General features: G+C 48.9%; 1 protein-coding gene across 3 annotated transcripts in view; it reads right to left on the reverse strand.

The window, feature by feature from the left end:
• LOC119461754 (endoribonuclease ZC3H12A-like) overlaps window positions 1–26,960 on the reverse strand; it is a 107,373-nt gene that overhangs the window by 5,469 nt on the left and 74,944 nt on the right. For 2 of the 3 annotated variants that reach the window (XM_037723129.2, XM_037723130.2), the window contains exons 4-9: window positions 12,862–13,001; window positions 11,314–11,548; window positions 10,106–10,374; window positions 8,206–8,425; window positions 5,319–5,723; window positions 1–4,263 (exon numbers count right to left, since the gene is read on the reverse strand). The exon at window positions 1–4,263 is cut by the window's left edge and continues 5,469 nt beyond it. In XM_037723129.2, the coding sequence (XP_037579057.1) occupies window positions 3,948–4,263; window positions 5,319–5,723; window positions 8,206–8,425; window positions 10,106–10,374; window positions 11,314–11,548; window positions 12,862–13,001 (1,585 nt within the window). In that variant the 3' untranslated portion in view covers window positions 1–3,947. The remainder of the gene's footprint in view (window positions 4,264–5,318; window positions 5,724–8,205; window positions 8,426–10,105; window positions 10,375–11,313; window positions 11,549–12,861; window positions 13,002–26,960) is intronic. The other variant, XR_007468280.1, reaches the window with a different exon arrangement.

Raw genomic sequence — 26,960 nt, forward strand, 5'->3', positions numbered from 1 at the left:
ATCTTTGATTATTATTATATTTTCGTAGTTAATCCTGGGACAAGGATAGTTAGGATGGAGTGGACTGATAAGTAATAGAATCACTTGGGTGCTCCAAGGGCCGAAGCCCTGCAGCCATACACAACGCTCAGTTCGTTGGTGCATCCAAAAAAAGGGGCTGCCACAAAATCAATGTCTTTCACATTAGAACCACAAATGGTTCGCTACTTTTCTGATTATGAGCCTTCGATCAAATCAGCGGATGCAGGTATCACATCAAATACTGCAAGTAAGGCCCATATCTTAGGCAATAACAGGCGGTGATGTGTTGCACTCTGGTGTTTCAAGGCAAGTTTACTGCTGTCAAACCTGGCAGTGACGTGCAGAAATGTCGGCATCGATGTGGCAAAATGTGCTCTCTCACACTACTTGATGCTACTCAAGATCGTTTTCATCCAATAGGCATGCTTAGGGTGCGGAATAGAAAATTTCAGCCATGCAAGTGGCCCCAAGCACTAGATTACGATCGTTATCAGTATCGTCATCAGTCTACTTAGGTCCTCCGCTCCCAGTGGCCTCCAGTTACACCTGTCTTGCGCCTGCAACTGACGATCACCTTCAACTGCAATCACCTGCTACTGACGATCATCATGATGTCTTGCTAGTCGTCCTTCGTGCTTCCTGTTGCCGTTTGCAACCCATGGCAAACCAACTAGTCCACTTCAAGCTGCAAATTTCCTAATTTCATCAGAGCACATAATCCCCTGCTATCCACAACTGCGTTTCTCATCCCTCGACAATCCATGGTGTTCTTTTACCCCGATAGCTCAACTTTTATCTACTCTATGCATTACGTGACCCACCCAACCCCACATCTTTTCAAGCTAAACTAAAACACTAGAAACCTGCACTTGCTCTTCAATGCACACCCCAGTCCTTCTAATCCTAAATCCTAAATACACCTATAATTTCTGAGGTTACGCCCTCGAAGGGTTTTGACTGGAGTTCAAAGCAGCATAGGCTCATTCACCAAGCAGCTCACCCCAGAAGAAAAGCTCAGTGCTGCATCAAGGAATGCTCGCACCCACTTTTACCAGTGGGCAGCCTGCAGCAGCAGGTTTTGAACCTGTGATCTGTCGTCTCTCAACCATGATGTTGCAAAAACAAGGCTTACCACTGCACTGTCCGTGCCTGAAGACAAGGGCCCCTGCATTTTGTAACACTCTTAGCGTAGGAGCTAGCAAAGGGTGCAGCGAATGTGCTTCAGGCGTGACCCCCTCGTGAGTGAACGATCACTTGAGCTAACCAGGTTTGTTGACTGCACCCAGTGACAGAAGCCCGGCACAAAACCTGCACACACAGTATTAGGCCACACTGGCCGTGCAAGCGTTCATTTGGAGGAGTTGGATTCACATTCCAGCGCACAGCCAAACTTGCATGTCAACACAACATTCTCCGCGAGATTGTTAGGCTGGGAGGCGTCAGGAGAAATGGGAACACTTGCCATAAAAAATTGCAAAACCTGCCAGCACACTGTGAATGAGAGACCCCAGTGCCAGAGTGCGGGACAGTGAAACGCACTGTACATTTCAGACAAGACAGACAGTGTACAAATGCAGCCATGACCACAAAAGGCCTGCCATATAAAAGAGAAAGGAAAACATCACGGCAATGTTTGTGTGTGTGTGAACTTTGAAAAAACGCGCCTCTCACGCAGTGCTGCGGCAGTAAAAATGAGACCCCTGTCAGTACGTATGGGTCCTCCGTAGTGATGGCTGAGCGACGCAAGAAAAAAGCCAGCGTGAAATGCGTCAACATGAAAAAAAAAAAAAACCCTAACTGCTTCCACCCCCTTTCCCACTTGCAACTCTGCCGTCGAGGCAATGCATCAGAAAGCGAGAAATGGCACGAGAACTTGTGTGCAGGAAACATACCACTGAGAAACGTTTCCTCCTAGCAAAAAGAAAGAAAGGCAAAGCTTCACAAGAAGCTGCATGGCCCACGAAATATTTTGAGGCTACTTTCATTACACAAGATGCCAATGAATGGTCGGCTCTGCTCCAGACAATCCAGGAGACAACTGTTAGTACAGCATCCCAACACCTAATGCGCAGCTAGTGACAAGAAAATGCAGCACAGCGTGCGCCCTTGAAGATGCCACACCTACACAGACATTTCACCCATAAAGGGCTGAATCAAGTACTAATAGGCTTCAAAAACTTGTGCGTGTAAGTAACAAGAAAAAGCGTTAACACACCAACCAGTTTGTTTTCTAGTTCACTAAGACCGAGAACGCGCCACATGTGCAGACGCCACATGAAACTTCAGTTTACACCACAACACGTGGCATCAGTTTGGGAGCTTTGTCCGATTCAGTGGGCCATCCTGACCTCCTGTACAGCCACTAACCGAAATGTAGAAAAATGACAGTGTGAGAATGCAGAGCGCAGCTTGCAGATGCAAACCTGATTTGCAAAAAGAGCATCTACCGGTCGCAGCTGTGTTTCCTCTTTGGGCAAACACACGCCAAGCTGCAGTGCGAGACATCAGAGCCATGCAAACATGACGATGCAGAAACAAGTCAGTACACCCTACACACAGTGCAGGCATGTGCTTCGTTCTCAAATTACGCAGGTTAGATCTGTTGAGAGCAACACTCGAGCATGTGGCTTACAGTACCCTCAGTGCAGTCTGCTAAAAGTACCAGCACTGTTGGTGAGAACATGAATGTGTGCTGCTAAGTTCCAGCGCTTGTTGTTGGGCTAGGTCATCTCAGAAATATTGACTTCTACGCACAATTAATGCTATATCAGCAGACAGCACAGACATTACTGTTCACCAGAAGCTTCCATCTTGCCATTTTAACAGATCTCTACACAGTTCAGATGGCTCTTCCTGTGAAAGTGACCTTATTTAGTCACGACTGAATGAAAGTGGCTGGGACCTCACACGAGTGGCAACAGCCAAACTGCCTGTGTCAGCACAAGCACAAGAAATGAGAAAGTCGCCCTGAATGCTTATTCGGTGACCCGCACAACACTGCACGCCGTGCATGCAACTTGGCAACATGATGAAAGCAGAGACTTTTCAACACGACCGCACTGCGACTGGGGGGTGGGGATTCCGTTTAAATCCTTCTTTCACCCTCGCTTCCTTTGCCTCCTTTCTGGGAAATGCAAACAGACCTGAGAGCATCAACACCGTACAATCGAAGTTTCGACTGCAATCACAGGGTCTGGGAAAGGACGATAAGGGTCTAGTGGGAAACAATGTCCGAGTTCCCGGGTTCTGCCTCTGAGTCACCCTTTCCGCTGGCCATCAGGGGAAGGTCAAATATGGACGAAATAAAACTTGGCCCGTGTTCACACACCAGCTTGACCACATCTCAGAACCAGAAAACAGGTTCCACTTTGTAAACACTGACAACGCTCCTTGGAAAGGCTTCGCTCACAGGCCTCGTATTTGCTCAGTCGGCGCTGAGAGGAACACTGCAGGAGGCGATGATGCGCGCACATTTTCTGTATCAGTCTCCAAGCTGTCAGAACCTCCAGCCGAGCAACGGGTGCCGTGCTCTTGTGGAAAGATGATGCAGGCTTCGAGAGCCTAAGGTTGCACCCAGAATGCCGGGGATGCAGGTAAAAGACAGCAGTGCACACACATTTGCTTACACTTGTGGTGTCCTTAAGGAGGTATCGGAACACCGCACACAACAACAATCGGGACAACCATTCCCACTGTGAGGTTTCGGGAGAAGTGTTGTAGCCTTCCCGTTTGGAAGTGCTCCCAGGACCGAGGGAATGCAGTGACAGAGAAACAAGGCGGCGGCAACGCATGACCCGTTCGCAACCAGGGGCCTCCAGCCCACCACTCAACTCTGCAATAACAGATGGCACTGTGCCAGGGGAGAAACGAAGAGGGACATAAACCCGCCAAAAAAGTGGCGGGGGGGGGGGGGGGGGCCGTCTTGGTTAGCCCTTGGGGAACATGGCGAGGATGGCCGCGCACACCTTCTGCGGGTTGGTCTCCTCGGGGTAGAGGTCCATGGCGGCACGCACCTGTTCCTCGGGGAAGATGGACGACAGGTGGTAGTAGAGGCGATAGCGGGGGCTAGCCGTGTCTAGTGGTGGTGCGCCCACTTCGAGTGGCAGCGGTGGTGGCGGCCTGCCCATGGGCAGGCCCCCCCACCCCCCGGCAGCGGCGTGGGGGCTCAGGCCCGGGAAAGAAGGGAATAGTTGGCCGGCTGGCACCGGTGTGGCCGCGCCCGCCAGCGGGAATGCGTCCAACCTGCAAATTAAACGGCTGGTGAGTTTACCATTCGGAGGCTGGTGCCACTGCTGTGGATTCGAGCAGTGAAAGACCTTCCTAAAATGCTACATGATTCACTGGCAAGTGACAGAGCTGAATCGATGTGCTGGCACTTTACGCCATACTGGACCCATCGGGACAGTAAGGTACAGGCTTTTGGTACAGGCCACTAGACACTTCTTCGCATGAAAAAGAAATCTGCATTCTGACAGTGTATTATTGCATAGCTGAATTATTACTGACAGTTCTACCATATTTTTTTACCTACAGAGGTATCCACGTAAGCTTGCCTTGCAGTGATCTGTCTTTGTTTTGTTTCTTGGCAGTGTTAATGTGTCATAATTGTTTTATTCACAGCGAAGCTGTAGAGAGGAGTCTCTAACGGTTTTCATGTGATGGTGTGGTGCGGTGGCGTAGTTGGTATCAAAAAGGCACAGGCGCATTGTATGGAGTGGAGCTGGAACTGTACAGCCAGCTGAGAATACATGCGACGAATACAGCAGCAGCGACCATAGATGCAACTAAGCTCAGATATAGTGAAGCGTTTGCAAAGCCACGAATGGATCGCGTAACGGCAAACCCAGCTCCTAGGACTTCCAAAGCGTGTCACAACTCTCTCATATAGCTTCACAGTCCTTGTTGCACAAGTTAATCTGAAAGTTTTTAAAGCGATTAGCTTTCCTTGACTCTTTCGCCTGTTTTCATGATAAGTCGATGTGTTTGTCCATTTGTTTGCTTGCATGCTCATTCATTTGGGATATTCACTTAGATTGACAATCATCGCCGATGGTTTCTGCACATTGTTTTGTTAATTCATTTGCATTTAACATTTGAAACGAGTAAATACACACATACTGAGTCCCAACATCTCACACATGAATGTTGCTCATGTTCGCAAGGGCAATGATGCTACTGCACGCAACACCATGTTTAAGCGCATCACTTCAAACACACTGTTGTGCAAAAACAAAACGTAGATCTCGCCTATGTTACGACGTTCAATGTTTTCTCAACAGCCGAAGTTTCATGCTGACCTGGTGTCAGATGTGCTACTGAGGCGTTGAATTGCTGCCGCCTGTTGTGACCGTTGCTGCCGTGTTGAGTCCGGTGCACTGGCGATGCGCGTCACCTCGGTGTGATGTGCCCCGGGCAGAGTGCCCCAACCTCCGCCAGCCGTGGCAACCAGGCCGGAGTCGCTTGCCAGCCGTCCCAGTGCCCGGTGTTGAAGGTTCTCCTGGCTTCCCGCACGGCCATGCACGGCTTCCGCCAGGCTCACCGCAGGTGGCGGAACAAGGCCCGAAGACACCGCGGCCCGCATCTGGTACAGCCGCGGGTCGCATGCTGGGTTGAGCGTGAGCTGCCGCTGGAGCTTGCGGTGGAGGTTGCCGCTGCCCAGAGTGTCGTCACTGCCTGCACCGCCAGGCGACAGTACGGGACTCCTGCATGAAAAAATGGCACCAGTTTATTACATGGTCTAAAGAAAATGTGAAAGTAGGCAATGCTTCTCTGGAATGAGCATTCCGTGCGAGCAGATAACAGAGAGCTTTAGCTTGTCCACAAAGTTCTTACTGTTGGCGGTTTACTGAGTTACCGGAGAGGTCTACTGCAGCAACAATGCTGGTAGCGACATCTTGTGACACTTCGTATAACCACAATGCCTCGAGACATGTTTTAGTGTTCCATGAGCGATCTTGCAGAAAAAAAGATTTTAAAAGTCAACGTGTTCACGGTTATGCCGCTGCTGAAAATTTACACCAGCAGAGAGGTAGAATACACTTGGTTACTGCAATAACAGCACTGTGCTTGTTTGGGCTCCATGCCACTAACCTGGCCGCTCATGTTTACGCCTCCAGTAACCAATAATTCTCAAATAGTAAGAAGGTTGCGGAGGAGTTAAAACTCTCTAGTTACTTGAACTTTTCATTATGTGAACTTTTACTGTGTACAAAAAGCCAACATGTTTTGTACTGCTGCAAGAAGAAGTCCATTATGACACTGCTCAAGCAGTTATTCGTATCTTGTTAATATTAAATCATCTAGGCAAGTTGCTACAGCTATAGGCATGTTGCATTATGTTAAACCATGTAGATGCCATGTTGGTAAAGAAGATGGTCACTCCCCCAGCCTGATGTGCGAATGAGCTTGGAAAAGAAAGAAGCATGATTACAACGAACTACACCAGCAGGAGCTTCGTCTAAGAGCAGACACAGATCCCCCAAGTTTCCCTAGCAAACGTGCTCCCACCATGCAGAGTGCCAATTATTAAGTACTGTAAGCTTTATTCTGGTGTAAATGTTCCTATCGTGCTAGCATGCATGGATGCCCTTGCGGTGTGGCTATCTGTCTAGTCGGCCAATTGATCCTATTGGAATGGTATGCCTAAAAGAGCAATAGGACTGACATACTGATTCACTCAGTAATCTGAAAGGGTTTTTCTATTGGAATGTTTTTAAAGCGAAGCTTTCTTGCTGAGTTCCATGCACTTTTTCGTACGTATCTGGATTCTAACACCGAATGCCATGGACGCATGCTTTGACAAGCGGCATAGAACATGCTTTCTTGTGGGCAAGCCAGTGCATTGAGAAGCTTGGCACGTTTCCCCCCAATCCGCAATTGCACACAACAAACCGACGCATCAGAAACACAACGAGTGCAACACGTCATTATGGCTCCACCACTGAAAATTTTAACAAATGATATACGTCTGATGTACTGCATGTAAATATGTGCATATAATGTCCAGCCTGTCTATAATTCACTGCAAATGAAATCATTTCTTCGAATGAGATGCTCCAATTTAATGCTAATACTTATACCTCAAGAACCACACTTCATATGCACACACATGGTTCATGAGCTAATCGCACCAAGAATGCTTCGCTTTACGTAGATGTCAAATGGAGTTGAGTCTGCCTGTGTTTTGCTAGGGTTTCTTCCCATTCACCTGTACACTAATACGAACTCTTCATCAACCTTTTTTTTTTGTCTTCTTAATAAACAATGTTTTTCATGACACTGCTTAAAAGGGCCATCAAACACTTTTTGAACATGTAGTAAGAAAATGTTGCTGATCTATGTTCACGGGGGTTGTAAACATGTGAGCCACATGTTATTGCACTGCACGCAGGAGGGAACTTCCAATCTCGTGTCGAAAACAACGACAAATTGCTTACTCTCGCCTCCCCAATGTTGTCGTGCAGTGTCATTGCAAGCAGCTGGTCCCACCAACAGCTTTTGTGATCGCGAGAACGTTCTCAGTACTGCATAATTGCTAATTTTGATTTAAATACATGAAACATGTATATGTCGGCGATCTCAAAAAGACCTGAAAAATCATTTCACGTTTGCACTGCCGGTCTACGCACGACAGTTGCATATAGCTGCATCTGCCGCGTGTGGCTTCCGAGATAGCAGTGGCATAGTGTAGTCTACCGACAGTGCGTAGTGTAGCGACGGCGTAGTCTATCGCGGCCACCACGGGGAGCCGCAACGAGTCCTTTCGTCGCCGAGACACTCAACTTTCGGGCGGGACTTTGTCCCCTTGGCTTCTCTGCTGTGTAGCTTCCAGGACGCTAGCGGAGTCGAAAAGAGAGAAAGTCGCGCATCGGTGCTATAACTCCACTTAAACTTGAAGGATTCGAAAAGCTTTGTGCGCTACGAGATTTATGAGATGACATCTTTTAACAGTGAGGCCATTCTATGATTATTTAGTAAAGTGTTTCAGGGTCCCTTTAAAAAAAGTTTAGGCATACTAATTTTTCCCCAAGCCCGGCAGTTTTTTATTCTTTTATTCCCTCCCTCCCAATTGCTTGATGGATATTTCGGTTTAAACATTAATAGATTGCCAACCACACTTTGGGGGACAGTAAATTAGAGGAACTATAAGGGCAGGTGATGGTTAGGACAATTTCGGCAGCTCACCCTTTGGGCAGCGAGAATGCTCCCAGTCCCGAGTCGGGATCCGAGAGCCGCTTTGCCACCGACAAGTGGCCTCCACCGTCAGCCTCCAACAGGTCGGCACCCAGCAGAGATGCCGACGGAGGTGGCACCGACGACTTGGTCCTCGAGAGTGGCACTTTCTTCTTGGGGAGCATCGCTTCAGTCGCACCGGGCGGCAGGCTTTTCGTCTTGAGCAGTTCACCTGCGAGGCAAGGATGGCAGGACAAGAGCCAGTCACTCTTCACTGCCGTCTAAACAGGTCTCAAGAACTTGGACACGAAACCCGATGCAGTTATAGTCGGTGGGGGCTTGGTTAGTGAGGGTGTGGCAACAGTTGCTGCAAGCAATTACTGCCTTAAGTGAATGAGAATTTATGCTAGGAAAAAGATGCTGCACATAACGGATGTCTTTGTCTTGTTGTTATATAGTAAATTTTTTTATTGGGTTTGGACACATAAAAGCAATCATAGAAAAGAGGAAGAGAACTAGCTGGAACAGCTGCCAGCTCAAGAAGAGAAAAGGTACATTGCAAAAAATAATAATGAATGATGAACAGGAGAGATATTAAGGAGAGAAAATTTAATGGAGGAGGAGGGGAGTGAAGAACAACACAAGAACAAAACATGCATGTGTGCTACACACATTGGGCGGCACTTAACGTCCGGCAAACGTTCCACAATTTAGCACAAAATTGGAGTAATATGGTAGGCTATACTAATCGGTAGTCTAGATTTGTCGCCTTCATAAATGATAGAAGGGCTCTGTGTGCTTGATCACGCTTAGATGCATGCGAGTTCTTGACAGGTTTAACAGGAAAACATTTAATTGGCGACAAGGTCTGGGACTTGGTATTTTTGCAGAAGTGTATTCGCGGGTATATTGAATGTCCACTTTTGGTTCACTCTGTTTTTCCCAGTTAAACTACTGGATAATTTATAGTGAAATTTCAGACAGGACTGGCATTTCGCTGCACCAGAATGGTGGCGCCATTTGTCACGGACTATGGCGAAAGCTGCCTCTCATCATAGTACTGATAGACAGTGCTGCAGTTTCATTCGCACAATTTACAAATAATGCTGTTCTATTATTATTATTATTATTATTATTATTATTATTATTATTACTATAGTAACCATTTGAGTATTGTATTTCATGTTGAGCTTTTATTTAAAACAAGATGTCACTGCTTTGCAACCCTTTGCAGAGGTAGTGGGAGCTTGACGCTGCAGTGCAGCTTTTACTCCCGCCATCCTTCATTTATATCACGTGAAAATAAACATTCAATTCCATTCAATCACTTGAAATTCCACATTTCCTGCACATTTTTGTTGCATTGCAGTCTTTGACTTCGGGGCTTCCTCCTGTATATCAATATCCTGTAATCTGTGCTATATATAAAAGAAGTGCAGTAATCTGAACCCACCGTGAAGTGCCAACTCAGTGTGAAATTTTCTCGTGCTGAAGTTTCACACTGAGTTTAGCCATTTAAGGTCCTACCATTAGTATCTTGTTTCTCAATGCTCATATTGCATCTGGACCGTTCACGGTCCAGACATGTAAAAAGTACTCTTCAATTATCTTGAAAGCTGGGGACTTGTGTGGAGGTTTCTCAAAGCACCCCGAATGGTGACTTTGTGAAAGTTGTGCACGGCAGGCGGAAATAAACTTGCCTTCCCAGATCGCTGTGGCAGTTGTTACTGGTGCTTTCACCATCGCTCTGCATAAAGTAATCATGCCAGCCAGAGATATCTGCCAACCTGAAACCACTGGCACCTAACACGAACGTAAGAGCAGTCAATAAGAAATGCATACTAGCAGGCAATATTTTGTCATTTCACGCACCCCGCACGCAACTTCTCAAGTACTTCAAGTATTCACTCACCACCAGGGGACGAGTCGCGGCTTTTGATGGCACCGCGCGCCTTGACCTCCTGCAGCTGGAGGCGGGCCTGCTCGGCAAGCCGCTCGGTGACCGACTTCTGAGGCAGGTTTCCACGCTCGGGATGGTAGTACTTGCACTTGTTGCCGTACGTGCACTTTTTGCCGTACGGGCAGCTCGGGGGTCCTTCGGGGGGCAACGTACCACTCTTGCGCAGGAAAGCATCCAGCGAGGGCCCGTGCCGCCCCAAGGGGTCATCGGGGGGCATGAACCTGCATGCACAGGGATATTGCGACATGACTACATGGCACTGGACACTGATAACATTTACAATATAGGACTGTGAAGCTGAACCACAGGGTCCTCACTAAATGCAGTAGCTGTTTGCCCCACAGGCATTGCTTTCACTGAGAGTTGAACTTTCATAAGCAAGAAAATTTAAACGATATAGTACAACAAGACTGATGCTGTTATTGTCAAAATATGGTGCAAGCCCTACGATGCAATCTCTCACTCATAATTGGTAAGTTGGTCATTAACCACAGATAACCAGAATCTCAATGTCATTGCACTGCAAGATAAAAGGAAATGTCGTTTGGCACATATCCCTGGATGTTTTACTGAATAACTCGCTGAAACTAACTGTTCACCTTGCTCTGTCGCAACCTTTCATGAGCTTGTGGTGTTCTCTCTGTGCTGGTCTATGACTCAAAACATGCAGTAGCACCCTGCAGAGTATGGCCTACAACACTACCAGAACAGTAGATGTGCCCATTCGCCATAGACGATTTGAATGGCATGAGCATTACACAGCCTCTTCACTTGTTATTTCTCTGCAACTAGGTCATCTCTTGACTGTTGCAAGGTTTCCAGAAGGGTAACCCAATGATATGGATTTATTAAATGCTCGCCTCTGGGGTCCTTTTAATGCCACTACAGAATTCCACAGCTAGGGCTGTGGAATGGGTTGTCCATTTCTCGTCCTTTCTCTAAATTCTGTGGCCTGCCAATGGTGCTGTTTACGTTTCATGTAATTGTACACATGGGACAGGCACTTTGTTTCAATAACAAACTCCTACATAATAACATAAGAAAAACACACACTGTCCTAGTACATACTCCAATGCGAACTCTCACTTCCCAGCATTCCAACGCACACAACAGCACTGCATGCAGCGGTATAGTAATTGTGAGAAGCTGTGCCAGCGAACCTGTCATTGACGAATGTGTACATAAGCAGGCGCTCCTCAACAACACGTTTGAAGTCTAAGTTCTCGGCTACCAGGTCCCGGTAGTTGTCGTTGGACACGACCACGCCACCCGTCTGTGCGGCCATCTTCAGGATGTAGCGATCTTCGTAGCACACCATGCGTTTGCCACCCACGTTGCGTGAGGGCGTGAAGAACAGTAGCCGTTCCTTCTCGAGTTGCAGCAGGATCTCTTGGTCTGCACGGGACGAGCGAGTGAAGTTGTGAATCAGTGAAGTCATTTACTGGAGTGAGTCGGTGTGAGCGGAGTTAGTGACTCAAGTGATTGAGATTGTTCTCACTGTTCCCGTGATATGGCTTTGTAAGTATTTTAGTATGGGGCCCTGATCTTTGTGAAGCCTCTCTGTTGGCTTTTAGTTGGCTCCCCCAACATCTCATTGGCACTAAACAAGTTACACAACTAATGTGGCTTTTACAAACACAACGATCCCAAGATAGTTATTTAAATTAAAGCAATGAGTAACATTTCGTCTGCTTTAGATGTCCCAACAAAATGAGTTCTTGAAGTCATGACATGGTAGTAGTTGTTGTTATTATGCCATTATAAAGTTGTAAACTGATGCTCTATATGCTTTAGGAAGTTTCTGGCAGTTTTCATAGAACTGAGCATATAAGCAAATGTGCTCCTGACAGTTACTAGAATTTAACATTGCTGTTTAAATTCAACAAACTCCATTCAATTTGGTTGATCAATGGCCAGATAAGAGCACTTTTGCACTGCGTGTGCATTTGATTATGAAGGAGGGTAAGCAATAAGCCTTCTTAACTGCAAGAGGAGGACCTGTCATTCATTTAGAATACACTGAGGTTGCTCAGTGAAGCATGAACACAACAAACTCTTAAACAAGAAAATACAGAAGCGGACTTTATGGAAAATGGCAAACGATGGCTGATATGATGCTGTCATTTCTGATCACAAGTTTAATCAGGGGCTATAAAAAAGGTAACAAAAAAATGCCTATCCTATGCACATGTTGGAATCTCTGAATCGAAGCTTTTGTGAAGAGGTTACATAAATGCTATAAAAAGAAATACGATGCATACAGTTATCTTTATTGTCATCAATGCAACGTGTAGTCTCGAGTTGCGTTTATGTTTATGCATCTTATCGGTTGCAACTATACTGTGATGCTATGTTTATGTTTACGCACCACACCGTTCACAATGTAAGGAGAAATGCACACAGCAGTTCATGTGAATGCACACTGTGATACATCAACATGTCTAGAAGAGGAAACTGATGTCTGCAGAGAAAAATGGTGAGGACAGATGTATGCGGTGTCATTCGTGCATCCACGGCGTAATGGAAACTGGCGCATGCATGCACATGCTCACATGGTCTCGCGCGCACGTGCCGCATGACGCAAGGCATGTGCCCATTTGGCAAGACAGATGCAGCAGCCGTTGTCAAGAAAGTCGGGGAGGGATCGCCAAGAAAGCTTCACTCAAATGTGGCCAGCCGAGCTGCCACGCAAGGCACCAAAAGCTCACCCTTGATGGGAGTCTCCGCACGCGAGGCTTCCTTCCGCCAGCTGGGGACGAAAACGGAGATGCTGGTGTGGCCCCTGGCCCTGAACCAGTCCACCGCCAACTGGATGCCTCGGCACGAGAAGACTTCCTTGTTCCCATGACTGGAAGAAAATTGCGAAACACCAATATGTAGTCATGTCACGCAGCACCAAACTACACAGCGCAAAGAGTGAAGGGGATTCAAAGCAGACATCACTGGCTGCAGTGGCTGTGCCAATGAAGCAAGTGCGGAAATTGGCAAGGGTTGTCATAAGTGACAATTCAAACGCCAAAGGCCATCAAGCAAATGTCAGCAGCTATCAAACTAAAACTGAAGTCACATTTAATTAATTGTGTCAGTCAGCATCCTGATTTTTCCTTAATTTCTACTTAAGTTTTGTGTCACCATTATGAATGCCACTGTTTAAACAGCCAGCTACAACTTAAAGGGTCCCTGAAACGTTTTGTGTCGTACACCTAGACAGAGAGGGTATCTCTCAAGTCATAGCGCAAAGGAGACAAAAATGAATACAGAGTGCACGGGGCAGTGCCTGTCCTGTGCATGCAAACCCTATTTCCCTTTTGGCCTTTGTGTATGTGTGTTTTCATATCAAATAATAATACTAATAAGAAAAAGAAGAAGAAAGAATTGTCCTCGTCCCTCTCGCACAAGATTTGTGTTCTTAGTTAAGAACTGACTATCCCAAGAAAACATTTTGCTAAACCCACCGTAAACAGACAACATAAAAGCAAGCAATATGACACCAGGGCCGGTATTTTGTAGCGATGCCTTTTTCGATGCCAATGCCTTCTCGGCGCCTTTCGCGTTCGTGAGTGATCAAGGAACCACTCACGAACGCGAAAAGCGCCGAAAAGGCATTAGCATCGGAAAGCTAGCGTGACGAGGGGCGTCACCAATGGCGTTGCAGCTAGGCGTCGCACCTCGATAGCGCACGAGGTGAGACAGGTGAGACCGACGGGATGCCGCCGGTGCTTGTTGTCAGCGCCCCCCAGTGAAAGGTAAGATAACGTTGGCGCGACGTTTGCTCTCCGCTCCGGTCAGACCAGCTGTGCACAGCTGCTACACACACAACGGCCAGAACGCGCTGTCCCGCCACTGATCCGATTGACGGTGCGGCCCCTTCGCTTCGTCGTCTTATGCAGCCAAACACGCTCTCCACTTCGACACTAGTAATGCGAACTCTAATGCTAGCGCATTGAAATAAAACATGCGCCCTCGTGTTTTCATCTATGGCTTGGTCGCAGTCCCCACGGCAATTTCCGCACTTGCAATCAGGCTTCACTGCACGACGCCCAACTGCGCGGCGTAGCCCACCCACGCATTTTTCTATCGTTAGACCGCAGTTGTGGCATAGCTCAACGACCCCGCCACTATGCCTGGACGACGCACCACAGCGGTAGCTGCTACAGGTTCTGTCAAGCCTCGAAAGTGCCCGTAGGCCGCGCCACAAATGCAGTTACATTACACACAACCTCCACGGTTGCTTCGCGTGTGCTTGCGTGGGGGTTGCCTGCATATTTTGTAAGCAGCGGGAGTTCACCACGACGCCGTTGATGCTGCGAAAGCAGTGTCAGCCGTGTGAAGAGGTCGCTGTCTGCGCCACACAAGAACTCCTCCGTTTGGCGGTGTATTATTTTCGCAAGCGGGCCCTGTCACACAGCAGAAAGCAAACACCAGCGTTGTTGGTGTTCCCCAAGCGGGGTTTGAAGCTAGCTTGGTGACGCTTACTGTGCAGGCGGAACTCGCGGAACCGTGATAGAACAATTAATTTTCAAAGTGTCCGACGAAATGCATTGGCGTTCCAGTTAACTTTTAGAAGAAAACGCTGTTTTATGCGTTGAAGCACAAAAGTAACTGGAACACCAATGCATTCCGGCGGACACTTTGAAAATTAATATCTCGAAACTTTATTGACCCTTTTCGCGGCGCTCCCGTGGGCGCGGCCATGTTTGATCACGTGGTGACGCATCCATTGCTTGCCTTAGCTGCCTCCGTTGCATCCACGTTTACAATGGAAGCGCGTGACGCCGGTGCGGCGCATTAAACCTCTGTTTCGACGCATAACGTAGACCGGTGGCTTTGTGCACGACACGAAGCTTTGACCACATCTTAGAGCACATGTAAGTGCTTTAGGAGCTCACTACGCCTTGTCCAAACGGCGCGAGCAGCGTATACGGTGCTTGTACTAAAAGCGGGGCTAGAAATGTATTCCAATTGAGCTGTCGAAACTTTCCGCTCATAAATTAAGTGGGAATCGGGGTGCTATTCGCGTTCTTTATTTGGCAAACATTTTGAAGCAGCGGCTGATCATGTTTCTGACTCAGTAAAGTTCCACGGTGCGGCCACTATCTTATTGTTTATTTTCAGCCTAATCGCTCGCGGTGTGCTCTGCTGCGATAGATTTGTTCTTGCTGCGCATAAAGCTTAGAATGTAAATGTTGCGCACTTTGTGGTAGCTTGTAGCAAAGACGTTTTATCGTTCGTCCCTCGCTTACTCTGTGGACCGTCACAAAGCGTTCAGCTTCGAACATTCCTGTCTTGTCGATGCGGTCACCGTCACTCATGCTTCGGCACATTGGTTCAAGTGTGCGCTCATTCACTTATTATTGATACGTTGGCGATAGGGTGGACGTACGTTTGCGTGCGAGTAGGCGTGGATGAGTGTCGATAACGTGCGATCGAGAAGCTTACTATGCCAGTAAGTGGCGCTTCTTCCTTTTATAACGAGCGGTACTCACTCTTAAGTGCCGACGTTCCGAAGTTGAAGTCATTTCTTTAGAGCTTAGCTATACAGCGCTGGCAGATGAATTATCTTTTTTATCCTCGAGGAAAGCCGTGCATCGCGGAGGGCTGGCAACACAGGCAGTCCTAATGTAGCAGCGGCGACAAAGGTTGATTCCGTTCCTTAATATGCGAAGCACTATTTTTGCAGCTATCTACCGCACATGTCTTCCCTTTATTACGCATTTTGCGCATGAATTGGGCACAGTGCATTAGCGAACACCCAGTTGCATTTACGACAGCTGATCGCACAGTAGCAGGGCAGAAGGAGTAATGGTTTTGTATTCGTGCGCATTCGCTGAGGCAACGTATGTCGCGCCGCCGAAAGCGCCACCTCGTTCCTCTAGAGCAAACTGCTCCGCGAATTCGCTGAAAAGTGGGCCGATCCTGGCGAAAGCGCAGAACGGGTCCAAGCGCAATGACACATACCAGGGACAAAAAAGAAAGAACGAAAGAGAGAGAGAAAGAAAATGAAAGAGAGAGAGAGAAAGAAAATCACCACGAACGTCAGATACACACACGACAAGCTTCGCTTACCCCCATTTTGTCGACAGGAAAAGGCTGGTGCTTTTTGATCTTTAGTTGTTTTTTTCTCGTCGGATAGTTAGCGAATGCATTGGCGCGATGTCCGTCGCTTTAGCTACACACGCACCGTATACAACGTCGGCTCGCTAATGGGATCGCAAACAGCTGCACTGCGCTTGCGCAATAGTGTTCTGGCGAAAAGCGCATCGGCCTCCGAGCAACCTTTTTCTTCGAGCAGGCTGCGAACATCCATCCTTCTCGCCTGCCCAGACGATCTTCTTACAATCGCTTTTCTTGCGCTTTTTTTTTTCTTCTTTCTTATAACCTGCACTGCATCGCTTTTCTTTCTCTCGGCACGAAACTGGCACCGAACCGAGCTCACGTACTCTCTGCACACGCGTCGCACGCGCGATAAAGAAATTTTCGCGGCAAACGCGGATTTTCCGCGTTCGTTGCTCGGCCAACGCGGAAAATCCGCGTTTGCCGGGAAAGAAAGAAAATTATTCGCCAAAGGAATTGGAAGGTGAGAAAAATGAGCAAACGAAGAGACGGGGTAGTGCAAAGCAGCAGAAACAAAACGAGAGAGAAAAAAAGGGGAAGGTACTATAGAAATTGGAGTCTATATGACGACGACGTGGAATTCAAGACTTTCGCGAAAAAATTCACGCAGCAACTCCTCTGGGAGTTGTCTATTTGCGTAAGAATTGTGCCACTTCTCATCTCCACGCAGCCCCAGTGTCATTATCAATGTTATGAAACTTGATCCGACCAGTGTAAACCCTTATCGGTCGTTAACAACCTTATCGCACCAGATTGGACCCTTATCAACCCTTATCTGTTATCAACTTTATCGGACTCGATCCGAGCCTTATCAACCCTTACCGGTCGGTATCAATCTTATCGCAGTCGATCCGATCCTTATCAACCCTGGGTCTTATCAACGCTGGGTCTTTATCAACCTTATCGGTCCTTATCAACCTTCTGGGACTTGTTCCGAACCTTCTCAACCTTTATCAGTGCTTATTAACCTTATCAGACTTGTTCCGACCATTATAAGCCCTTATCGCTCTTTAGCACCTCATCCATCCGCGTTGCATAATTATCAACCGTGATGAGTCCCATATAACTCCTCATCACTCCTTGTTATCCTTACAAACTGAGTGACTGTCTATCTGTCTGTGTTGCGACGTCATGAGCCCTCAGAAAGCGGTGGCACCTCGGCCGGTGAAGGAACGGCCCTACGGAAGGCGCATCGCGCGACCACCTGAAACGCATCGGGGATGTGGCGTGTTTGACATTAAATTCTCGCAAAATCTGAATTTCACGGATGTCTATAATGCTCCAAGTCGGCTCTACGTGAGGTCCTATAGAGATGAATTTTATTCCGCCCTTACCAAATCATTCAACAAAGCTTCATAGAAACTATAGAGTTCTTTGTCATTGGTTTTGTACGCCGGTACAAAACCAATGTCAAAGAACAATAGTTTCTACGAAGCCTTTGTTGAAAGATGAAGCCTAACGTTAAGAGACAGGAAGAGAGTGGTGTGGATCGGAGAACAAACGGGGATAACCGATATTCTAGTTGACATTAAGCGGAAAAAGTGGAGCTGGGCAGGCCATGTAATGCGTAGTATGGATGACCGGTGGACCATTAAAGTTACAGAACGGATACCAATAGAAGGGAAGCACAGTCGAGAACGGCAGAAAACTAGGTGGAGTGATGAAGTTAGGAAATTCGAAGGCCCAAGTTGGAATCAGCAAGCGCAAGACAGGGGTAATTGGAGATCGCAGGGAGAGGCTTTCGTCCTGCATGCAGTAGACATAAATATAGGCTGATAATGATGATGATGATGACAACACATTCATATGGTTCAGATATATTCACCTGCTGCAAGCGTGGGTGTTTAGCCCATAGGGGTAAGACACTCGGCTTCTGAGCGTGGGGTTGTACGCGTATGTTCGAAACTGACCACCGCCAACGTGTTTGCTTTCGAATTTGTTTTATACTTTAATTTCTTTACAGCAATTCGTCGTACGTGAGAGACGAAGGGGTTTCCTCGTTGGGTAGGCATAGAAATGCTTACGCATTTAAAACAGGAAAGCCCATACAAGCAAATTAAAAGAAAAAAAATGCGCGCACCGTTGGGAAAGACGGCGCACACATGCGATGCAGGATATACAGCCGAGGACCTCTGGTTACGACGATGCCATAAACTTCGAGGTCGGACGACACCACTACATGCACTGTCCGTTAATTACTCAGTGTTTCGTGACATGCGTCCCTAGAAGCAAACTTGGGTGAAATCTCGTGGAAGATGTGCGCTGCCTCGGGTATATAGGGAACCAATCAGGCTTCTCTGTCCACGGATTCAAGGAGAGCCGCCAGCGCGAGGCCACTTTCCCGAGGCACGTCCTGAACTCACGTGTATACATAGAAAGAACCCGGCTCATTCAGGCTACGTGCGTATACTTGCGGTGCAAAACAAAGGCACACGTGGTCACGAATGCCTGATCCAGCCTTTATATTAAGGTGTTTTTTCTCCTAGCCTACCGCGGTTCCGCGTCCGTCGGTATATCTCGCATCATATGACACAGCAAACCCATATATAAGGGACGTTTTTGTTACCGCGAAGCTGTATATGGCTAGGTCCTGGCGGATCGCGTCCGCGGACAAAACGACGCGTAGAACAACAATTTTCGGTGGTGGATATACATCGGTTTATGTATAAAGTGGTCCAAGTAAGTGGTCCGCCCATGTATTTCGGAGACTCTGCGAGATTCCGTATGGTGCGGGATATTCAGGACTAATATTGACCACCCGGGATTCTTTAACGCGCACCCAAAAGGAGCGCTATAAGCGGGCATTCTGGCCTCGAAAGCGCAGGTGTCAAAACGAATGATGGATGGCCCATTGTTATACCCCTCACCACCGCCGATACCTCTTTCACAAGTGTCGCGATACTCGGCGGCGGCACGTCCCACCAATCGTTGTGCCCCTTTGTCTCGTGACGTAGAGATTGGACTCGCTATGGGACGGACGCTCGTTTAACCACATCTTCCAGGATCCTGACGATACCGCGCAGTGTGCCGCAGCTATGAACGCTGTGGCTCATACGCTAGTCTATGACGATGCGCTCGGGCGGACTTGGCGCAGCAAACTCACTACTTGGCCATCGCGCCGGGCGAAAACAAGACGCCGGTGTGTCGTCGGTGTGCCCTCGGTTTGCGCTCGGCACGCGCTCGTGCCACAAACGAGTCAACACAAGCTTCGCTTGCACCCCGCAGCAGTGGAAGGGCGGTCTATTTTTTTAAAATTATTTCCGTGTGCGTGCGTGTGTGAATACGGACCTCGATGCTATGAATTATCTCGAATCTTAGAAGCGCCGAGGCAGGGCGTATAACGGGAAGATTAAAGGAGACAAACTCGGTGGCACAGACACCACCGCGATTCACTGTCGATGCTTATTAAAGATTGGCCCGTCGACCGAACACGCGAAATATATGCGCTGTCCGTTGTATACGTCTGCGATTGTATACAGTATACGTACAGCGGTGATTCGCGCAAGAACAAACAGCACGGGCAACGGGACTACGAGAAGACAACCGACAAGGCGCATAAGACTTCGTAATACGAATAACTTTTAAGCTTAGCGCATTCTGGACCTAAGGTACGCGCACCGGCATACGCGCGGGCTCCGGTCGTTTGCCGAGACTGACTCGAGACTACACGGTCGATCCGGAGCTCTCACATCGCGCAACTGCCGCGCCCTGTACCGAATTAACAATATTCGGCACGGGCGCGTGCACGCAGCTGCCTCGATTAGGCACCGCGTCACGTGCTTCATTTCACCGCCGGCGAGAAGGCGCACATCCACAATTCGGTAACCGAGCCAGTGCAATGTCAAACAATCTCCGTCGCACACCCTTACACCAGGATCAAGAGTGTAACCGAGATTGCGTGCGCGCTTCTCCTTCCATCTACCCCCGGTTTTTTCGCACGGCTCGCGATCATTCTGGTCCACTCCGTCGTGCGCGAACGGGCGATAGCCCCTTTCGTCCTCTCCGCCGCGTACAGGTATACACGAAGTGGGAGGAGGGGCAGCGAGCGAGGAGGAGGAGGCGTAGCGATGGCGCGCGCGCGCAGCAGAGATCCGGGTAGCGCACCGCCAAGTACAAGTGCACCGCCCGACGGCATCCTGGTTCCCCCCCTTCCATTTATTATTATTATTGCCTTCTCCACCTTATCGCTGCTCCTTCTTCTACTTGCGAAGCAGCAGCCACCCCGCTGCTTTTTTCTTTTTCTCCAACGGCGCCGGTGCCCGTGGCAGGCTCTCTCCCCTCCTGTCCAGTTTCTTGTACTACGTGCGCACGCACCTCCTCCTCCTCCTTGGGTATGCGAGAGCCGTGCGTTCCTGCGGTGGCCGGCGTCGCATCCGGTCGGCGTGCCTCTGCTCGATTCTTTCTTCTTCTCCTTCGTCCGATGCCGGACACGCGGGCAAACCGCGATCCCCGACCCGGTCTCGGGACACAAACAGCTGCTACGATGCGAGGGCAGCTGCCGCCGATTTGTCCACCGCGACCACGCAGCGATACCGCAGGACGAGGGAAACACACCGGTCGCAGTGGAGCGGGTCTTTTTTTTTTTTTTTTTTTTTTTTCGTTGATGGAAAACGAACGATCGGCGTGTTTATACCGAAGGAGTGCAGATACAAATCAACGTCTTCAAACTTTCGCTTTTTGCAGAGGCGCGAGCACTTTGGTCCAAAACAAAACGACCCTCCTCGGGGCTAAGCTGGGCAGAAATAAATGTACGTAGCTGAATATACGAACACTTTATTTGGCCTTTAGACGGCGTCCGTTCCACACAACGCATTGAAGGTAAGAGGAAGCGCGTGAATTCGGGAATGCCTGCCAATATAAGGTCGTCGTCTTATTGACACCAGCGCTGTTTCGAGGTGTCAGCTCTAGATACCTTTGAGTAGACATTTGCAATATTTTTATTTTTGCGTAAAATCTCGGGAATGCTATCAGCTCGCGGGGCAAAGAACGGTTCGAAAAAAAAAAAAGAAAGTAAAGAAACAATGCTACCTCATGCATCGACGCACCGATCTGCATACACGTGCGACCCATTGAGGAACACTATTAATTCATCGTTCGACATGCAGACACGTACATTACTCGTTGTTAGCGGTCGGGAAGTCGCGTTAGACTCCTGGCCGGCGGCACTACGGATAATTGGCTTTCAGGGTAGAATCAGAATTGATTCCTATCTATAAGGTGTTATTACAAAAATTAATACACAAATGTCACATTGGAAGAAAGACTGAAGAAAAAGCAGATTTTCTTTCCGTCATGTTTTTCAGCACAGAAAAAATATAAAAAAAATTCCAGCAGATCCAACGAGTTGCAATCTATATACAGCGAAGCTTTGTGTGAGTGCATAAAGAGTCGAAAGACGAGCTTGTGTTTATTGAATGTACGCAAAAAGCGACACGGAAGGCTTCACTCCGACATTGTAGAGAGGTTAATGCAATGCCGACGCCGCTGCTGCAGATGCGCGAAGGCGAGAAGGGTGGTGGTGCAATAGTTGAAGATAAAGATCACGGGGCATCCCTGGCGTGTTCCTGGCTCTTTTATTATTATGTTGTTGTTTGTTTCGCACGGCCAGGCGATGTTCGCAAAGTTTCGCTTTTAAAAGCATCCTCGTTTCGTTAACCAATTCTTCAAGTCTGATGACTGCACTCTCAGAACGGCGTCGCCCTCGCTGAGTTAAGGAATATGCTACCTCACTTGCTTACTCCTGTAAGAGCTTGATAAGGCTTGCAGTATGAAATGAATATTGAATGGCGTTTTCTCTCTTTTTCTCTGTTTTTTTTAATGCACTTATTTTAGAAAGCCTTTGCTAAATGGCGTAGTCTCCAGCTTCGTGATCTATCTCCCCCCCCATTATTTCACAAGACGAACAATATATTGCACAAGTAGCGAGAACAATATATATTGTTCTCTTCGATCGCTTTTTTTCTTTTATGTAGTGATGATACGCTTCCACGTGCCTGTTCTGTCGTTACATTTTCTTTTAGCTGCACGTTTCAGTAATGTAGTGATTTGTTGTTACCACACTCCCGGGAGCCTAGGATGCCTCGGCGAATGATGGTATGCAAACAAATAAATAAGTAAATAAATAAACAAAATAAGTAAGTAATTAAATAAATATTCCATTAGAACGCATTGGAAATATCGTTTGGATTGATTTTGACCATCCGGGGTTCTTTATACCGTGCACCAGTGCATGGTACACTACGTTTTTGCTTTTCGCCTCCATCGAAATGCGGCCGCCGGGCCGGGATTCGATCCCGCACCCTCGGGCTTGGCAGGACAATGCCAAAGCCACTACGCCACCAAGAAGGGTAAAAAAAAAAGGGGGGGGGGGGGAATAAAGACGAATGAAAAAGTCGCAGCTTCAGCCGAAAGATGAACCACATGATAGCCATAGCAATGTGTTCGACAATTACACGAATTGAGGCTCGTATTTTGATTGGTAACTAGCAGTAAATATACGTTCACTCTAACTACTGACTAAACAAGCATATGGTGCCACTCGCCCAAAGGCCCGCACGAAGAGAGTCGATGACCGCCAACGCTGGCGGAATGAACAGCGCTGTCAGCTTCTCCCAAAGCGAACGTGTCGTGCTGCCCCTTCCTTCGTGCTTCAACAAGGAGCGCCTCCAAAACTCGGCAGATCACGTGACCTCCATCCAACACTGCGCGCGCGAGGAGACGGCGTGCATCAAGGAATCGGCCTTTTCAGGTCGCCCTCGCGTGCTCGAGCTACGCCGGGGTCACGACTCCATCCTTGGCCCCCGCTGGAACCAGATCACGTGACCTCCTGCAGCACACGACGCGGGGGCAGCGTACGTGCTTGGCTGGACCCGCGCATGCGCCGATGCACCCGGGACATCCCGGCGGCGCCGACAGCGCGAACGAGCGCGCCTATACAGTGTTCCTACAATCGTAATAAATAAATAACGATTCTCTCCATATAGTGCATGCTTAAAATACAGCCTTCTCACAAATTGAACAAATCCGAATGATTGGAACCGACGTTAACAGTGACTGATTTTCGAGGTTTAACGTCCCAAAAGCCCCATTATGGCTCCCAATAAATTCTGACCACCCGGAGTTCATTATAACCCACACCCAAGCTATGGCATACACGAGCGTGTTTGCACGCTACGGCCGCGACGGGGAAGCAAACCCGGGACCAAGTGCTCGGCAGTAGAAGGCCACAGCCGAGGTTTTGGAGAACAGACTGCAATGCGCCGGTTTATCGAACGAAAAAAAAAAAAAAAAAAAAAAAACGCGAGCAACCGGTCTGCATTCCAACTGGCACGAGCACCGCCGCCCACGCCTTCGCCCAGACGGCGGCAACACTTTCCGGAAGTGGTCGTGGCCGATGCGTGCATGCCGGCGCAATCCATACGGCACGTGCGGTGAAAAGAGAAAGCCAGTTTGGAGGAGAAAAACATCGCCGCGGATTCCAGGAAAGCCCCCCGTCTCTCCAATGCTTCCAGCGGAGGAGGAAGCCAGTCGCATGACGTCAGCCGAGACAGGCAAACTGTAGTGAGCATTCCCGTGAAACGGGGAGTAATAATAAGGAGCAGAGAATGCCGTTCTGGCACTCCGCGGATGCAAGACAAAGGGCGAGACGTTCTCGTCGGAATTGAGCGCCGTGCGGAGATTGCGTAATGCATAGTGGCAGTTATGCTACGGGAATCTTCGTCTGGTCGTTTGCGAGACTAAGCCCATACAAGCGGACTGTAATCGGGACAGCGAAGCCGGATTATCGCTATATATTATAAACCAGAGAAAGTGTAAGAATGGGATTGAAGATTAATATGCAGAAGACAAACATAATGTTCAGTATCCTGGCAAGGGAACAAGAATTCAGGATCGCCAGTCAGCCTCTGGAGTCCGTAAAGGAGTACGTTTATCTAGGTCAATTACTCACAGGGAACCTGATCATAACAAGGAAATTTAAAGAAGAATAAAATTGGGTTGGAGTGCATACGGCAGGCATTGCCAAATCCTGACTGGGAGCTTACCACTGTCGTTGAAAAGAAAAGTGTACAATCATTGCATTCCACCGGTGCTAACATACGGGGCAGAAACTTGGAGGTCAACAAAGAAGCTCGATAACAAGTTAAGGACCGCACAAAGAGCGATGGAACGAAAAATGTTAGGAGTAACGTTAAGAGACAGGAAGAGAGCGGTGTGGATCAGAGAACAAACGGGGATAGCCGATATTCTAGTTGCCAATAAGCGGAAGAAATGGAGCTGGGCAGGCCATGTAATGCGTAGGATGGATAACCGGTGGACCATTAGGGTTACAGAATGGATACGAAGAGAAGGGAAACGCAGTCGAGGACGGCAGAAAACCAGGTGGGACGATGAAGTTAGGAAATTTGCAGGCGCAAGTTGGAATCAGCTAAGCTAGCGCAAGACCTGGGGTAATTGGAGATGAGAGGGAGAGGCCTTCGTCCTGTAGTGGACCTATAGGCTGACGATGATAAACCCGCACATCCTCGTATACACAGCATCGAAGTTGTCTTTCAAGACTTTCGAATAGCACTCCGAAACGACCACTCGAACACGCCATCAGTCGCCGCGAGCGAACCGGGTCACGTGACCGCACTGCGAGCCTAATTCTCGATTCCTGGAAAAGGCACAAGGCACCGCGGTGCCGATATCCGGCAATGGCCGGCTCTTCCGCTATTATCCGAGTGTGACAACCGGCGCCACGAATTCCAAACGTGGTGGCGGCGAGCGCGCTTGTTTTCGCGATAACCGCCTTGCACGAACAACGCCGGCGGCGCAGATGGGGCTACACGGCTGCTCGCTACGTGACGAGTGTTTTGCAGCCGAGTGTGTGTGCTACACGCGCCGCGTACCGTTGCGTAATACCCCGCGCCTCATCCCGATCCACGCGTAATGGTTCGCGGAGTGGCAACTGGCCTGGCAAAACTGACCACGGGCTATCGAGAAAAGCCGCACAGTTGGCTAACCACCGCCAAAAAGCATCGGCGGCGAGACAACGCTGTCACCTGCAGAGGCGCGTGGCGGAGGCGAAGAATCGCGGGTTTGGTTGGCGTCGCACCAACTCGCCCGACACCGCGCATTTTAAGTTACTCCGGTCTCGTGCAGCGTCTTCCGAGAGAGCGAGACGAAAGGGAAGCTACGAATAAGAAAAAAGACAAGCGGGTGGCCGAAAGAAGAGGAGCAGCCACCACTGCGTGACGTCACCACCGGTGGGTGGCCAAGGGGGGTGTTCCAGCTGGCAGCGCCACGAGTCATCAGCCCGCGCGCGACTATACGGCAAGGACGACGACGGCCGTCAACGGACGAGACGTCGACGCGACCTTGCCTCTCCGCCGCCGATCGGCGGAAAGACCCCGGGGATCGACGAAATATGGATGCCACACTTAGCGCGCGCTTCACTCGAGCGTTTGTCGTCAAAGGCGCGACCTGCACGCTCCAAGATGGGCATTGTCCGAACGAACGCAAACGCTAGTGACCGCTCTGTTTGCAAACTCCATCACCGCGATGACACGGAGACAACAGACATTCACAGTACCCATGTACACGCTCAGGACGTTTCTTTAATATTTTTTGAGATAGCCAGCCTTGTAGTTACCGACGTTCCCGTATTTGCCAGCTATTAATAAATAAGGGGGGAAAATCTGTTTCTCTTATGTTACCTTCTTCTTTCTGGGGTTTAACGTGCCAAAACCAGTTCTGATTATGAGGCACGCCGTAGTGGAGGGCTCCGGATTAACTTTGACCGCCTCGGGTTCTTTATTATCCCTAAGACGAGTTGAAGGCGAAAGCCCAAGTGCCGATGCATTAAAGACGGACACATGACGTACACATACCCCTCAATTCGCTTAGTCTACTTCGTTTAGTCGTGTCTCTTAATTCGCTCACTCGTCCTCTTAATTCGCTTAGTCATCCCCTTAGTTCGCTTAGTTATCCCTCCTAATTCCATACGACGAGGGTTCGACTGCCACTCAAGGTCGTGGGTTCGAGTTCCTTAATTACCTCTATCTTAATAAACTGTGCCTTAATTAACTTGGCCTTCATTAACTCTACCTACGGGCGTGCGTTCGACTCCCACCAAAGGTCGAGGGTTCGTAGCCTTTTTGTACCTTTCGTGTCGCCGACGCGTTTTCCCTCAAGGCCGACTGACTGATGAGACATATAAGGCTTTCGCCTTAATAACGGCTACCGATGACGGTGAGCTGACGGCAGAGCACTGGAGTGGTCGAAAAAGAAGTCGTCTTGCTCAGCTTGCAAACCTCTCCACAATAACCAGTGCGAGGTGCGGACGTCAAAAGAGCTCCGCCTTCCGTTTGCACACCGTCACCGCGGACGAGTAGCCATGCTTGACCGCGACTTCACACCGCGGTTGCACGCGTTGCGCCACGCGTGAAGATGCGCGCACGAGAACGATTAACCAGCGCGACAAAACGAGGCGGCACCCTCTTCTCGCCACTTTTCTTTTGTTGCACGTGGCTGCGGTTGTCGCCGGCCCGTTCCGCTCCTCAGCTGCAGTTGTGATCACATCACACCGGAACTTTCCCCCACCGACGATGGGACGAGAACGGCGTGACGCACGCGGGCAGGGATATCCCAGCGCACGGCGAGGGTGACGCGGGGAGAGCGGGCCTAGCTGGGAAAGCCCGCTTCTCAGGAAGGA

The sequence above is a fragment of the Dermacentor silvarum genome, chromosome 8, assembly GCF_013339745.2.
Source record: "Dermacentor silvarum isolate Dsil-2018 chromosome 8, BIME_Dsil_1.4, whole genome shotgun sequence".
In the NCBI taxonomy this organism is placed as follows: Eukaryota; Metazoa; Arthropoda; class Arachnida; order Ixodida; family Ixodidae; genus Dermacentor; species Dermacentor silvarum.